Source organism: Rhinolophus sinicus, chromosome 12 (genome assembly GCF_057876585.1).
Source record: "Rhinolophus sinicus isolate RSI-liver-muscle chromosome 12, RSI-T2T, whole genome shotgun sequence".
NCBI classification, from domain to species: domain Eukaryota; kingdom Metazoa; phylum Chordata; class Mammalia; order Chiroptera; family Rhinolophidae; genus Rhinolophus; species Rhinolophus sinicus.
Genome location: NC_142512.1, coordinates 44,571,782 through 44,586,420, shown reverse-complemented (window position 1 = coordinate 44,586,420; position 14,639 = coordinate 44,571,782). Strand labels below are relative to the sequence as shown.

At 40.5% G+C, this 14,639-nt stretch overlaps 1 protein-coding gene across 13 annotated transcripts in view; it reads right to left on the bottom strand.

Moving 5' to 3' along the window:
* The window catches only part of TANC2 (tetratricopeptide repeat, ankyrin repeat and coiled-coil containing 2), a 341,550-nt gene that overhangs the window by 33,677 nt on the left and 293,234 nt on the right, over positions 1–14,639 (bottom strand). For all 13 annotated transcript variants that reach the window (XM_074320171.2, XM_074320170.2, XM_074320174.2 and 10 more), the window contains one exon: positions 7,714–7,822. In XM_074320171.2, coding sequence (XP_074176272.2) covers positions 7,714–7,822 — 109 coding nt within the window. The remainder of the gene's footprint in view (positions 1–7,713; positions 7,823–14,639) is intronic.

Here is a 14,639-nt window from a genome sequence, read left to right as displayed (position 1 = left end):
CAATCTCTTACATTCAAGTTAGTAAAATACACCCTGAGACAGATAATGCAATGTTGTCATCGATCTCCATCTCATCTCCCTCCTGGGCATTTGGGAAAGCTGTATTTCCCAGCCTCCTTTACAGTTATGTGGGCCATGTGACTGAATCCTGGCTAATAAAACATGGGCAGAAGTCGTACGCCCTGCCCAGGCTGGGCCCCACGCCTCCTGCGTGTTTCCCACACTTCCTACGATTCTTCCTCACTGCAGGCAGAGGATCCATGGAGCCCTCTGAGACTCACCACTCCATGGACCAAGCTGCCCAGTGAGCTGTACTGGGTCGTAAGCGAGCGACAAAGGCATTGAGAGTCTGCAAGTTTGTTCCAGTAGCTAGCACGCTTCACCCTGACTGATACACCCTACAATGATCATGGCAGGAAAACAACAACATACGTTTGACTGCCATTCAGCAACCACTTCTCTCTCCTAGGACTGGCCTAGGTCCTACGGCGTGTACTAATGTTTGCCCCTTTCATGTGGGCTTCTTCAAAAGGAAGTTTAAATAATTTAAATAATTTTTTTTAAATTTTCTGTTGTTAGGGCAAGACTCTGGCAATCATCTTACTGTTCTGCCAATATCTGGGTCAAGTGAATTAAAGCAGGAACTTTCAAGGGCAGGGAGATATTAACAATGAAATTGGAGACCTAGTAAGTGGATCTGGGAGGTATTCTTTTTTAAAAACTTAAGCTACTTCTGCTTGCTTTGTTCCTTGAAATGCACAAAGGATAAGGTTGTTCTATTTATGTCCAAATCAGCAATGTTGTATTAAGCGTTTCTGAAAGATGCACGAACTCGTACTTCTCTGCTCAGGGCCTACAAGTCTGGATTTAGTTTTCTTGGATGTAAATCATCTCTTTCTTCTGTGTGATACCCAGGACAGTTTCAGTCATTCAGAATACCAACAAATTTTTAAATGAGAAGGGCAAAGAGATTTAGAGAAAAGCTGATGTTCCCAGAATGCTGGGGCGTAATTTCTGCTCAAGGGAACTTGGATGGACTTCCACTTCTGATAATGGCGGATCTAGATAATTTGGACACACATTCCTGCTAAGGACAACTAGGAAAAGCTGTATAAAATTAAAAAAAGAAAAAAACATCCTCTTATGAGAACATGGGAGGACTAACAAGTTGGAGAATAATTACTGGGCCAAGATCTAGATAGAATGAAGCACCGGAGAGCAGTTTGCAGCTGCTTTTCACTGGGTGTTCCTGCCAATCCTTCAGAGTTATCTAGGAGTACTTTTGACAGCTTTGGAATTTTCGGGGCAGTGAAACTATTGTGTATGCTACTGTAATGGTAGACATTGGATATTATGTGTTTGGTAAAGTCCACAGAACTGTACAACACGACAGTGAATCCTAATGCAAACTATGGACTTCAGCTAATAATATATTAATACACGTTCATCAATTACAACAAATGCCCCACACCAGTGCAAGATGTTAGTAACAGAGGAAAATGTGGGGGAGAGTGAGTACACGGGAACGATCTGTATTTTATACTCAGTTTTCTGTAAAATGGCTCTAAGAAGTAAGATTTATTAATTAACCTCTGGGAGTAAGGCTGAGAAATATATGCATGTGTTTAAAGCTCCTGAGGATAATCTAATGTACAGTAGTCTCCCTTACCCATGGTTTCACTTTCTGTGGTTTCAGTTACTTGCAATCAACTGCAGTCCAAAAATATTAAATAGAAAATTCCAGAAATAAACAATTCCTAAGTGTTAAATTGCATGCCATTCTGAGTAGCATGATGAAATCCCGCGCTGTCCTGCTCCATCCTGCTGGGACGTGAATCATCCCTTGTCCAGTGTACCCACACTGTTATACTATCTGCCTGCCAGTCACTTTAGAAGCTGCCTTGGTTATCGGATTGGCTGTTCAGTGCTTGTGCTCAGGTGACCCTTATTTTACTCAATAATGGCCCCAAAGCACAACAGTAGTGATGCTGGCAATTCAACTACATCAAAGAGAAGCCATAAAGTGCTTTCTTTACGAGAAAAGGTGAAGGCTCTTTTTTTAAAAAATGTATTATTATTATTTAATTTTTCAATTGGGGAATATTGGGGAACAGTGTGTTTCTCCAGGACTCATCAGCTCCAAGTCATTGTCCTTCAATCTAGTTGTGGAGGGTGCAGCTCAGGTCCAAGTCCAGCCGCCATTTTTAATCTTTAGTTGCAGTGGGCACAGCCCACCATCCCATGAGGGAATTGAACCGGCAACCTTGTTGTTGAGAGCTCACGCTCTAACCAACTGAGCCATCCGGCCGCCCCTCCCGAAGCTCAGCGGCAGCTCGTTGTCTTCAATCTAGTTGTGGAGGGCGCAGCTCACTGGCCCATGTAGGAATGGAACTGGCAACCCTGTTGTTCAGAGCTCGTGCTCTAACCAACTGAGCCATCTGGCCGCCCCAAAAGGTGAAAGTTCTTGACTTAATAAGGAAAAGAAAATTGAATGCTGAGGTTGTTAAGATATACAGTAAGGACGAATCTTCTATCTGAGAAATTGTGAAGGAAAAAGAAACCGTGCCAATTTTGCTTTTGTACCTCCACTACAAAAGTTATGGCCACAGTGTGTGATAAACGCTTAGTTAAGATAGAAAAGGTATTAAATTTGTGGGTGGAAGACATGAACAGAAAACATGTTCCAACTCACAGCAATATGTTGTGCCAGAAAGCACTGAGCCTGCATGAAGACTTCAGCAAAGGATCCCCTGAAAGGAGCGACACCAGCCATTTACTGCAAGTAAGGGATGGTTACACAGATTCAGGAAGAGGTTTGGATTGAAAAATATAAAAACTACTGGAGAGGCTACATCCATCTGCTGATGAAGAAGCTGCTTCCACATCTCGGGCAGCGTGGAAGGGCTCGGTACAACCCGTGGTTTCAGGGATCCACTAGGGGTCTTGGAAGGTATCCCCTGTGGATAAGGGGGGACCACTATATAGCCAAAGTCAAAAGCCACTGATCTAGATCTACAGCTAAATCTCAGCTATCCATAGTATTATATAGAGAGTATGATACTGTGTATGCCAAGTTTAAAAAACATGAAATAATTTTGTATATTGTTTATGAATATATATTTATATTGGAAAAGTACAAATTATTGATGAGAAGAACACATGCTAACTTAAGGGCAGAAAATATCTGCGAAGGGAGAGAAATGGGGTAAGAGGGAAAAAAGGGGGCTTCTATTGCATTTGCTACATTTTTGTTTCTTAAAAATAAAGATTTGAACAGCGAACCTGGAAAAATCTTAACTCTTGTTAAAAATGATAGATAGCATTTGTTTACTCAATGATCTATGCTTCCCTATGTTCTAAAAATTTCATAATAACACCAAAAAAAAGAGGAACAGGGACATCTCTTCTTCCCGAGAAAAGAAAAAGGGACGAAAGAGTTGATGATGACATACATTGATTCACTGGTGAGAAGAGGAGGGCAGTTAAAGGAAGCCAAACTTCATGGCTTTATTTTTTCAGTGACTCATAAGTCAAGCTGTTTGTTGAGTTAATTAACTTGGTTAAGAACTAGAGGAAAAAGAAATGGGGAAGGGAGCTGAGTAAGAACAGACCTTGGTAAATGAACTTCAAAAAAATGGTCCAGCAAATGGACCACAAAGCAGCACTGAGAGTCCCAGTGAGGTTGGAGTAAATACACAGGAAATAAGTCTGAAACATAGAGACGGACGCTAGGATTGGGAGTATTAGTTTTTCTTGTATCAAGGATTTGCTCTACTGATTTCTACTACTGGGTGGGGTGTGGCAGGAAAGAGTTTCAGTTTAAACTCAGCTCTGCAAAAGTGACAGGCAGAGCTCATTACCAGGCAGGATATAGCCAAAAAACCCATATAATTAAATTCTAAGATGATGGATTCTTAAAGAGAACTTTAGGTTCAGATAACTAGAAAAGTTTCTTTTCGGTATCTATAACTATAGCTCAGGCAAGAAGAAATCTCTTTTTGTCAGAGATAAATGGTAATAGAGTCCCTTTCTTAAATATTTGTTAGCATCTAAATTTATAACACTGTTCCCAGCTGGTAGTACGTTTGCTCAGTATTTTTGAATACGTCATAAAAAAAGGGAAAGCATGAAGCAACAGAGTCATCTTCTCTTAGGGATCTTAGCTATGGCTCAGGTATCTTAAGATCATGGCAAACACTAACCTTGGGGTTATTCAATGAATTTCTTTAAGGCAAATTATTGACAAATATATCTTCGGTGATCCACTTGTAGGTATCCAAGTATCTCACACAGATTATTACTCTTCTTATCTGACCATCCACATGGCTGTATTTGGTTATAAGGAAAGGATCCTGGTAAACAAAGGGAATGGCGCCTTTCATTGTAGGGAAGGGGTTGGCAAACTATGGCCCAACACCAAATCCAGCTTTCGACCAGTTTTCATAAATCTCGTCTGATGAGAATTCAACCATGCTCATTCATTTCTGTATTGTCTCTGGGTGCCTTTGAGCGGCAATGGCAGAGTTAAGTGGTGTCGACAGAGGCTATATGGACTGCAAAGCTCTATTTGCTGATCACTGCTACAGACGATGCTGAGTAACCTCTGAAGTGAAAGGATGATATTACCACCTAAAATTTATGTTTGTTATTAAGTCTTTTTAATCAGGAAAGAGATTTTTACTCTTAATTTTGATCCTCAAAGCTATCCTGGATATATGCCTAGTATTTTGCATTTTATAATGTACATAATATATCTTGTATCTGTGATCCTTAAAACAATCGTGCGAGTTAGATATTGTTACCATTTTACAGATGAGAAAACTGAGACTGCTTAAGGTAAGTGGCAGAGTCTGTACTTGAACCCATGCTTTTTGATTGCTGTCAAAGGATCTTCTACTCTCCAGATGCCTATTTATAGCACTTTTCCCCTCAGGCTAATAGTTCTGTTCTGATAAGAAATGTTATAGATTGACCAATCAAAGGAACATTTTAAAGGGCAGCATTTAGGGAGCTAATTGTAAGAGCACTCCGGAAATCCTTCCAGGGACTAGACCCAACCCAGTGAAACACCCTGCATTACAAACTAGATTGAAATTTCTCTGGCCACAATTCACAAACATCCTCCTTTCTTTTCATAGACTAGAAAAGATCTAAATGGCAATTAGAGGATTACAAAAGAATTATAAGTGCTCAAGATTATTGGTCACTAAGGAAATACAAATTAAAACCACAATGAGAAACTACCTCATACCCACTAAAATGGCTAAAATAAGGCAGACAATGTCTGACACGTATTGGCAAGGTTTTGAAAAAAATTGGAACCCTCAGACATTGCTGGTGAAATTGTGAAATGGTAAAGCCACTTTGAAAAACAGACTGGCAATTCCTCAAAATGTTAAACATAGTTACTATATGTCTATCAATTCCACTCCTAGATATATATCCAAGAGAACTGAGACATGTTACACAAAAACTTGAACAGTAATACTGTAAATGTATGAAATGCCACTGAGATATTAACTTAAAATGGCTAATTTTATTTTCTTTAATTTAAAAGGGGAAAATTTTTGCGCTGGCCCGGTGGCTCAGGCAGTTGGAGCTCTGTGCTCCTAACTCTGAAGGCTGCCGGTTCGATTCCCACATGGGCCGGTGGGCTCTCAACCACAAGGCTGCGGGTTCAACTCCTCGCATCCTGCAAGGGATGGTGAGCTGCACCCCCTGCAACTAAGACTGAAAGGACAACAACTTGAAGCAGAACAGCACCCTCCACAACTGAAATTGAAAGGACAACAACTTGACTTGAAACAAGTCAAGACAACTATCAACAGGGAGCTCTCTGCATTTAAACGACCCTGAAAGCACTGCATCAGGAAAACTACAGTCCAAGTCTACATTCTTCAGCTCACAGTCACGTCATCGCCATATGCTGTACCCCTGAGTATTTATGTTCTGAATCACACAGGGAGCCACTCTTATCTCAGGCAACTGTGTTGTCTGTAGCAACATAAGATAAAACTGTGTCAATGACAGGAGTGTACGGTTTAAATGTAGGTCTCCACGTATCGAATAAAGTCACACTGGGTCAAACAAAACTTCGCATCATTTGTCTGTTAATGCGGTGTTTATTTTATGGTGCAGAAAAGACAGGCATAAACTTTGCATCTGATCCTAGGCATACGGTGATGCTAAGCTTAAGTGTTTAAAGTGGTGATGCTCAAAAGTTAAGTTCCTTTCCTATCTAACAGAAGGGTAATGATCTCAGAAGGTACATAAGTAGCAGATGGTTTTTGGTCCACTTGAAATTGGAATCAGACACCTTGCCTGTTATTTTAGTCCCACTCTGCTCCCACTGAGTAAGGTCACTGGGTAAGGTCATGTTTTGGTACAGTGATTTGTTAGATAAGATAATTACAAGTCAAATAAAGGACCTGTCACTGCCTTTCACTGGTGTCCATCTGATGAACAGGCTGCTCTGGCTGTGTGCTTATATACTGGGAAGAATTTGCTAGGCGCTTGGAGTTGACCTTAATGCCATCTTTCTCTCTGAAGAGAACTGTTTTATCTTTAAAAGTATCTCCTGGGGGAAGTCCAACCCAGAGCACTGCTTAAAATACCTGAATTTCTCAATCCTGAGGCAGGAAAAGCAGTCTAAAAAAGATTGTAGGGATTGAAAGGAACAGACTGTTGGCAAACTGTATGCTAGAAAAATCAGAAGAACATACTTCCTCAATCTTTGTGCTTTACCCCACATGCTATCAACATGATAAATTCCTTGAGATTAGGGGCTGTATCTTTTTTGTTTTTGTATCCCTAATAATCCCTAGGACAATGCTTCAGTAAGTGCTGAAGAAACAAACGCATGCATACGTGCCTAAACAGTGAATGTGTGCCTTCCTCTCAGTCCTCCAGTCCAGCCTTGTGAATGTTGAGAGAGGGGAGCTGATGCTATAGTTCTTAAAAGTTTTGAAACTACTGGGAGAAAAACTGGGATTATAATTTGAAGAGAGAATGGGGGAAGTAGCTCAAAGAAGGTTATTGTTGGTTCCAGATAGTATGAAAATCACAGCACCACAAATATTAAAATCTTCACTAAAACAACTGTGTTTCCCCCAAAATAAGACCTAGCCGGACCATCAGCTCTAATGGGTCTTTTGGAGCAAAAATTAATATAAGACCCGGTCTTATTTTTAATATAAGACCCGGTCTTATATAATATAAGACCGGGTCTTATATAAGACTGGATCTTATATTAATTTTTGCTCCAAAAGACGCATTAGAGCTTATGGTCTGGCTCGGTCTTATTTTTGGGGAAACACAGAATTACAAGAAGCCGAAAGAGTAACTGTTCTCAGTGATGTTTTCAGATATTGTGAAAACCTGCAACTAACTGCTACAATATGACTGTCTATAAGAGATTGTAGGTCATATAGGGAATATACATGTATACATGTATATGCCTCTCATCTAAATGATTATACACGTACATTTCCTGGAAAGCCTAACAATCTGCTAAACTGGGAGATGACAAATGTGGTTTTCTTTCCAAAGGCCTACGGAGGAACAGGCCATATATTTTAGGAGATGGACCAACTTTGCAACAAAACAATTTCAGAAAGCAAGGACCACACTGGAATAACAGTAGCTTCATAAACACAGTGCTAAGGAAACCCTGCTGGAGATAGAAAGAAAAAAGCCTCCAACTTCTCTAATTACCTTAAAAATGTGCGCTTTGAGGATGTGATGTCCCAGTTCAATAGTCTGCTGTCGGTTTAGTTTTCCCTCTTGGCGGGAAAACCAGAAGGCAAGTAATGTGTGACCACTCCTGCAAAGAAAAAGAGATTCATTTTAGAAATTTTAATGCCCCAGTTCTGCTTTGGGTGGGGCACTGTTCAGGTCTAGCTGTAACTTTCTCATTCAACCAGTCTCTTAGGGAAGGACACCTGCTACTGAGCAAGTAATGGGTATTAAAAGGTTCTTAGCTTTTACCAGTCCTTTACCCAAATCACATGTGTGAATACCACAAAATGTCATTTCTACGCAGTTGGCTTATGCCCATCCCACACACAGATGGTATTAAAAGATTTTCATTTTTATTTTCTGTCCCTGTTAACTCATTTCACCCGTGCTTTAAATGTCAGTGTTCCTTAGGGTCTCACTTTTGGTCCTAGTCTGTCCTCTGGATTAGCTCATCATCCTCAGGGCTTTCATCACCACCTATTTCCTATGTCTTTTTCTCTAGTTAGACTTCTCAGCCTTAAATATACATCTATTGGATTTCTCCACCTGGAGGTTCCATAATACCTTAACTTCAACATGTCCCAGCTGGATTAACCACCTCTTCCCCAAGTGAAGTCTTCTCTGATCAGTCGCTACCCTTTTGCTCCAGTGGAGAAAAGGGAGCACTTTCTCTTTGGTATGACCACTCTAGATGTAGAGGCCTCTAGTACACTACCTACCACACTGCCACATGCGCTCTCCTCTACTAGACTGTAGGTTTCCTGATGGCATCCATTCCCCGCTATCTCCTTGCTAACAGATCCCCAATCTGTTATGAAAGAGGAAACCTCTGCCTCTGCCCATGATGCCCAGAACTACTGGGGCCTTCTTGTAATCATGTGGTCAGTTGGCTTAAGACAAAGCCAGCAGAAGGACTAAGCTAAGAGAATTGTAGAAAAACAGAGTCTGAGCCGTGACTGTACAGCATTAGAAGCTGTCCTAATTTTAGATCGCTGGTTATATGATGTAATGCATTTCTTTATTACTCAATCCATTTGAGTTGGAATTTTGTTTCTTCCAGCTCAAAGCATACTAATAATACACTACTTTAAGTGTGATGTATGCATATATACCATGGTGCCAAAAAAATGTATACAAGTGGACACTTTGGTCAGCGTTGCTCAAGCAGTAGTTCACCATAATCAGAAGTGTCTGGATGCTGATGGTAACCACTTTGAGCACATCTTGTAATTGCAGAAGTCAAACGTAACTTGTATTCATCTTCTGTTATCAATATATATTGAGCATTACAATTTTAATACAGTATTCTTTTTTTAAAATGTGTATACATTTTTTTGCACTCTCTGTATGTATGTGTGCGCACACGCGTGTGTGTATGCAAGTTATGTGTGTATATCAAGGGTTGTATGTATTTCTGTTTACATTTATGACAGAAATTCTGAGTTATTTATATTCTCCAGAGTGCCTAACACAGTGTATTGCATATAAAAATTCTCAATAAAGTTCTTTGGAAGCAAGAGAAAACTGGGAATTAAAGAAAGGACACCGAGTCCCCTTTGGTGGGCACCTTATCACCATGTTGGCTCTAGCCTGTGGGAACTGTCCCTTGACTCCCCACCAGGTTAGTGGTCGGCAGAGTTCTCTATGCCTCTGGTCACACCACTCTTCTATTCTTTTCATTTGGAGCGTCTTAGAAGAGGGAAATGAAACCATTATCTCAGTTTCAAACCTAATAAATTAATCCAACAGAAGAAAAAAGTAGCAAGTGAATTTTGTTGGTGCCAATTCCCTGAAAGGAGGCCCAAATGTCTACCGGACAATTTTCTCTCAGACTTAACACTGGATACTCTGCCAGGTTTAACATTTGAACATACCTCACACCGAAGCCTGAAAAACAAACGCATTTTTTATTTCTTCTTTTAAAAAAATTTTTAAGCTTCAGTAAAGACCCTGGAGAATAGGAGATGGAGGGGCGTCCATCTTATAGGAATCATCTCAGAGATTTCATTCCAACCAATAAGACTTTAAAATGAAATTCTACCATGTTCTACACCTGAGCTTCACAGAATTTCCGAATTCTAGTGGATACTATGCCACCTTATTTGATTGGATAAGATTAACCATAATGGAAAGGAAGCTATTTAATTGAGAGGATTCTCAGACAAGTGTAGCCTGCGTGGAACCATCACTATCATCTGAAGGAACGAGTCTAGAGTTTCACACTCACAAAACCTGGAAATTGCTACTATACTTTCATTTATCCCTTGAAAGCCCAGTTTAGTTGGTAGGCGATTTTAATAGAGTAAAGGTAAGTTAGAAGATAATGAGAAGCATTTACAAAGTGCCCTATCTCAAGTTCTCAAAATCCTATCCAGTTATTACTGTAGTCTCCCTGGTGTAAGAATTATTACTTTACGTGACTCATCCGTGGCCGTGCGTAGTGACTAGAAGTTCTGAATACTGGCCTCTGATTCACTACCTTGCTTCAGGCCATTAGTGAGAAGCCATGCCTACTACGGAAAAAAAGCTCATGTCTGACAAAGAAATGAATTTTCAGTGTGACACAGAATTGGCTTTGCCCCAGTGCTTTCATTTTACTACCATAACTAAGAAATCCTGGTAAGAGGTCTGCATTTCTCTCGTATACATTTCAGCGAGCTATAGAAAATAGTGCTTGCTTTTGTTGTTGTTGACAGGCACTCAGGAGTAACAGCAAACAACACAGGCCAAGGAAAAGATGAGGGTGACAACGGTCGTTCATTTCTTTTTGGGTACAAGCAAATTACATTGTTAATAAAAAAAATGATTTCAGTTCATTAGACTCAAAGCTTGCGGTGTTCAGGACACAAAGGGTAACAGCAATTTATATTATATGCTGGCACTTCCATTTGTACCTTACTATTATGGTAAAATATGCTGCCACTGGCTAACCTATAGTCTGAACGTTTATTTCTATTTTTCTTATCATTTTCTCACTCCTGAACTCACCTCCTTTTGACTCCTAGTCTCACTATTCTCTTAGGTCACCAGTAGTTGATGGTTTTCCTTTAGCCTTTGATCTTGTTTCTTTTTATTTTCTCTTTCCAGCATTAGGTCCTGTTGACTAGTTACCTTGAAACTGTCTCTCCTCCTGACATTTGTGACGCCATCCTGGGACACTTTTCCTCCAGTTTCCTTCAGTGATGTAACTGCTTTGCTTTATCCCCCATTTGTTTTTCTCTCTTAGGTAGCTCTCACCTAGTCTCCTGGCTTCAACTCTCACTTCAATGTGAATGGCTCCCACAGTGACATCTCTACCACTGAGGTTTCTGTTTGCCTATCAAACTGCCTGCTGGATCCCTCTACCTTCATATGACCTGTCAAATGACACCGCTTGAAGTTGAAGCTTTCCTTAAAACCAAATCCCCTTAAGACTTTTTTATTTTTAAAAATATTGCCAGGTACTCAGGCATAAAACCTAGCAGTTTTCTCCTCCCCTTTTCACTCTCTTCTGTACAATGGCAAGGGCCTCATTCTCTCCACTGCCTGCTCCCTGGCCTATGCCAATAATCTACATTGTAGAAGCCTGATCACAATCTGCTCAAAATCCCTCAGTGGCTTTATATATATTTCCTCCTATACGTAATCTAAACTCCTTAGCATGGTATCAAAGGCTCTCTATAATTTGTCCTTTGTCCATTTGTCTGTCTTGACCACCTTACCTTGTACTTCTAATTCCAGGCAGAGTAAAATATTTCAGAGTTTCAAACACACTTTCCCTCTGCCTGGAATTCTCCTCCCTGTTTAGTTCATCAGGCAAACGATTTCTCATTCTTCCAGTCTCAGTTCACACCATCTCCTCTGAAGCCTTCCTTCCCTGGTCCTCCCCGACAGTCAGGGGTACTTTCCCTTAGGTTCTTGTTGTACCTGGTACACATCTCCATTACGGCACCTACTGCAGCCCTCTGCGTGTCAGTCTTTCCGCTAGATTGTGTGGAGCACAGAAGCCAGGCTTTTTTCACATACATACTCTTAGGTAATAGGAGTACTTATTTGCAGAATGAATGAATAAATAGTAATACCTTACATTTGTACACAACCTTGTGGTTTCTGAAATACTTTAACACTTGCTTAGATTCTCACAAACATGTGTACTATAGGCACAGGAGCAAATATTACTAATACGGTGGAAGACTGAGATGCAGCCAGATTTAAGGACAGATTCCCAGCTCACACGCCTAGGATGTAAAAGGGATGAAATGGGAACCCAGGGTCTTCTGAAACCTAGTTCCATTACCATGCTGACAAAATTAGCAACTTGGTTTTCATTTCTGAGCAAATTGGTGTGAAAAAGTCAATCAGTGAAGAACAATATATTCATTTGTGTAATATAAACTCTGCATTCTTAACATAGCTAACATGAGCAACTGTTAATTTTGTCATTTTTTGATTGGCATTTTGGGGAGAGTATAGTTAAGAAACAGAGCCCTAGTCATGTGTGTGTGTGACATGATTTTAGGCATGACTGAACAAAATTAGGTTTTCTCTCTATAAAGATGATAGTAAACAAAATCAACTTTAATGTGGGTTCATATGTAATTATAAAGCCCAATGGGGGGGCAGTGGTGAGGGCAGAAGAATTATTTCCACATAGTTTATACAATGAGATCACTTTGTGATTCACAGTTACCCTGCAGACCTACGTTCAAATCTTAGTTCTGTCACTTGTCAGCCTCACAACCTTGGATAACCTATTTCACCTTTCTGTGAAGCAGGGATGATAATTCCTCTCTCTCAGAACTGCGGTGAGAATTAAGTGAAATGTGCTTTATATTTCTTTTATATCCACAGCAAACAGCACAGTGCTTTGTTAAAGGCATGAACAGCAGCCGGAAATGGCCTTAAACCTACTGGGAGATGACTGTGTGCTCACACAGAACTTGAATCTTTAACGTGTGCAAAGTGAAACGTGACACTCCACCCTTAACCCCAAATCCTTACCCCTCCTCACCTGAACTCCACCACCTTTACAGCCAAAACAGAAACCCAAGAATCAGAGAAAAATTATCGGGTCTGGGTGCCATTCACTGTTAGTCAGTGAGGGAAAACTTGGTAGTGTAACTTGAGGCAGCGTGGGGATAAGGGCAGAGCTAACCAGTCCCTAAGAAATAAGGTAAAAGGTAAACTGACAGGAGGAATACAAATTCCTCATGTAGAACAGAGGTTTTCAGGAGGATATTGGGACTTATATACAAGGTATATTTGATTTTAGATATTTCAGGAGAGAATCATTCCCGGGTCAGAGTTGAAGACCCTTCCCCCAGCACTGCTTCCTCTCCCGTATCCTGGATATATATGCTCTGACAAAAGGCAGAGGAGGTAGTATCCAGAATAGATCCTATCTCCACCCTCATTTGCAGGCATCAGTGGCCCCTCCCTAGGGATTATTGGAGACAAGTGGCACTCACATTGGACAACTCTGAATTACAAGGCAGTCAGGAGCTACCCTTACATGGTGACCCTGTTTCCCTATAGCTCAAGAGCTGACAGCTATGAAGTCTCTTAAAGAAAAAGAAAAACAAAACCCTTTCTAAGGCAAGAATCACCCTCCCTTTCCAGTTTGGAACTTGAGTGACAGTTTTACACAAAACATACATATAATGGCACCACGTTTGTTTTTCTCATAGATTTTCACTTAGCATCCCAGGGAGATAGCTAGTCTTAGTTTCTATTTGTAGCACTGAAACATGCTAATAAATGGACTCAAATATTTCCAGCATGGATGTTTTCTCCATTGTTCTAGTCAGTCACTAATGTGTAGTCACAAGATTGCATTAGCTCTTGCAATGACAAACTCCGTATACAACACTTTAGTGTTTCCAAGAAACACTGAGGTGTTTTGCTATTCCTCTGTGTGGTGCTTGGATGTCATAAAGTGATATAGTTAACAACCGGCTGGCAAGGAATTGCTTGCTTACAAGCTAAAGCCTATCTTATCTTATAATTTGGGCTGAAATAATGTGTGTTGCTATAGAATGACTTTGTATTACAGAAGTAAACGTGGGGAATTATTTAGAGAGACCTAGTGAGGTTAGAATTATGAGGCACAGATAGATAGCTGCCTCCAAAAGGTTTGTGCTCCTTTCCACAGACAAGAGCTGTTGTTGGGAAGTGGCTCCTTTGCCAGGGACCTTGCATTCACATTCAAGTGGGGTCATGTGACTGAGTCAATGGAATACAGACAGAAATTATATTCATCATTTCAGACCTGGCCCGGCAACATCTCCTTTGACTTCCATGACCTTTCTTTCATTTCACCTTCTAACTAATATGACCCTTGTAAATTATTATTTGGTTCATCATTTTTTCCCTAGAATTTAAATATAACTATTCTGTTTCGTTTCCCTAAACTTCCTTACACTCTAACTTGGGTGATCTTGTTTAGTCCCATGGCTTCTACAGTCAGTTATTTGTTGGTAACTCCTCAATCTGTAACTCCATGCCGAAGCTTTCTTTTCTTATTTTCCAAAGTCACATGTCTAAATATACTTGTTCACCTTCTCTCAGAGGCAATTCATTATAAACCTCTCCAAAACAGGCCTCCCCTTCCTCCCGCCTCTGGCGGTGCTAGAACTCCGCCTTCACTCAGGATAAGCTCTGTTGGTCATTGGCTTCACTATCCGCCATCACTCAAGATAAGTGTTGAAGTAATTTCTGATCCCTTCAGCCTTATCTCCCGCACATAAAAAAAGACTAAGTGCTTTTGAGTATCTCCCAAATGTCTCTCCCACATATACCTTGCTCTCTATTCTCACATTACAGGTCTTGGCATCTCTCCCCTAGACTCCTGCTATAAACCTTGTAACTACCATCCCTACCAACAGTCTCTCCTTTTTTCAACCCATCTTCCACACACCACTTGC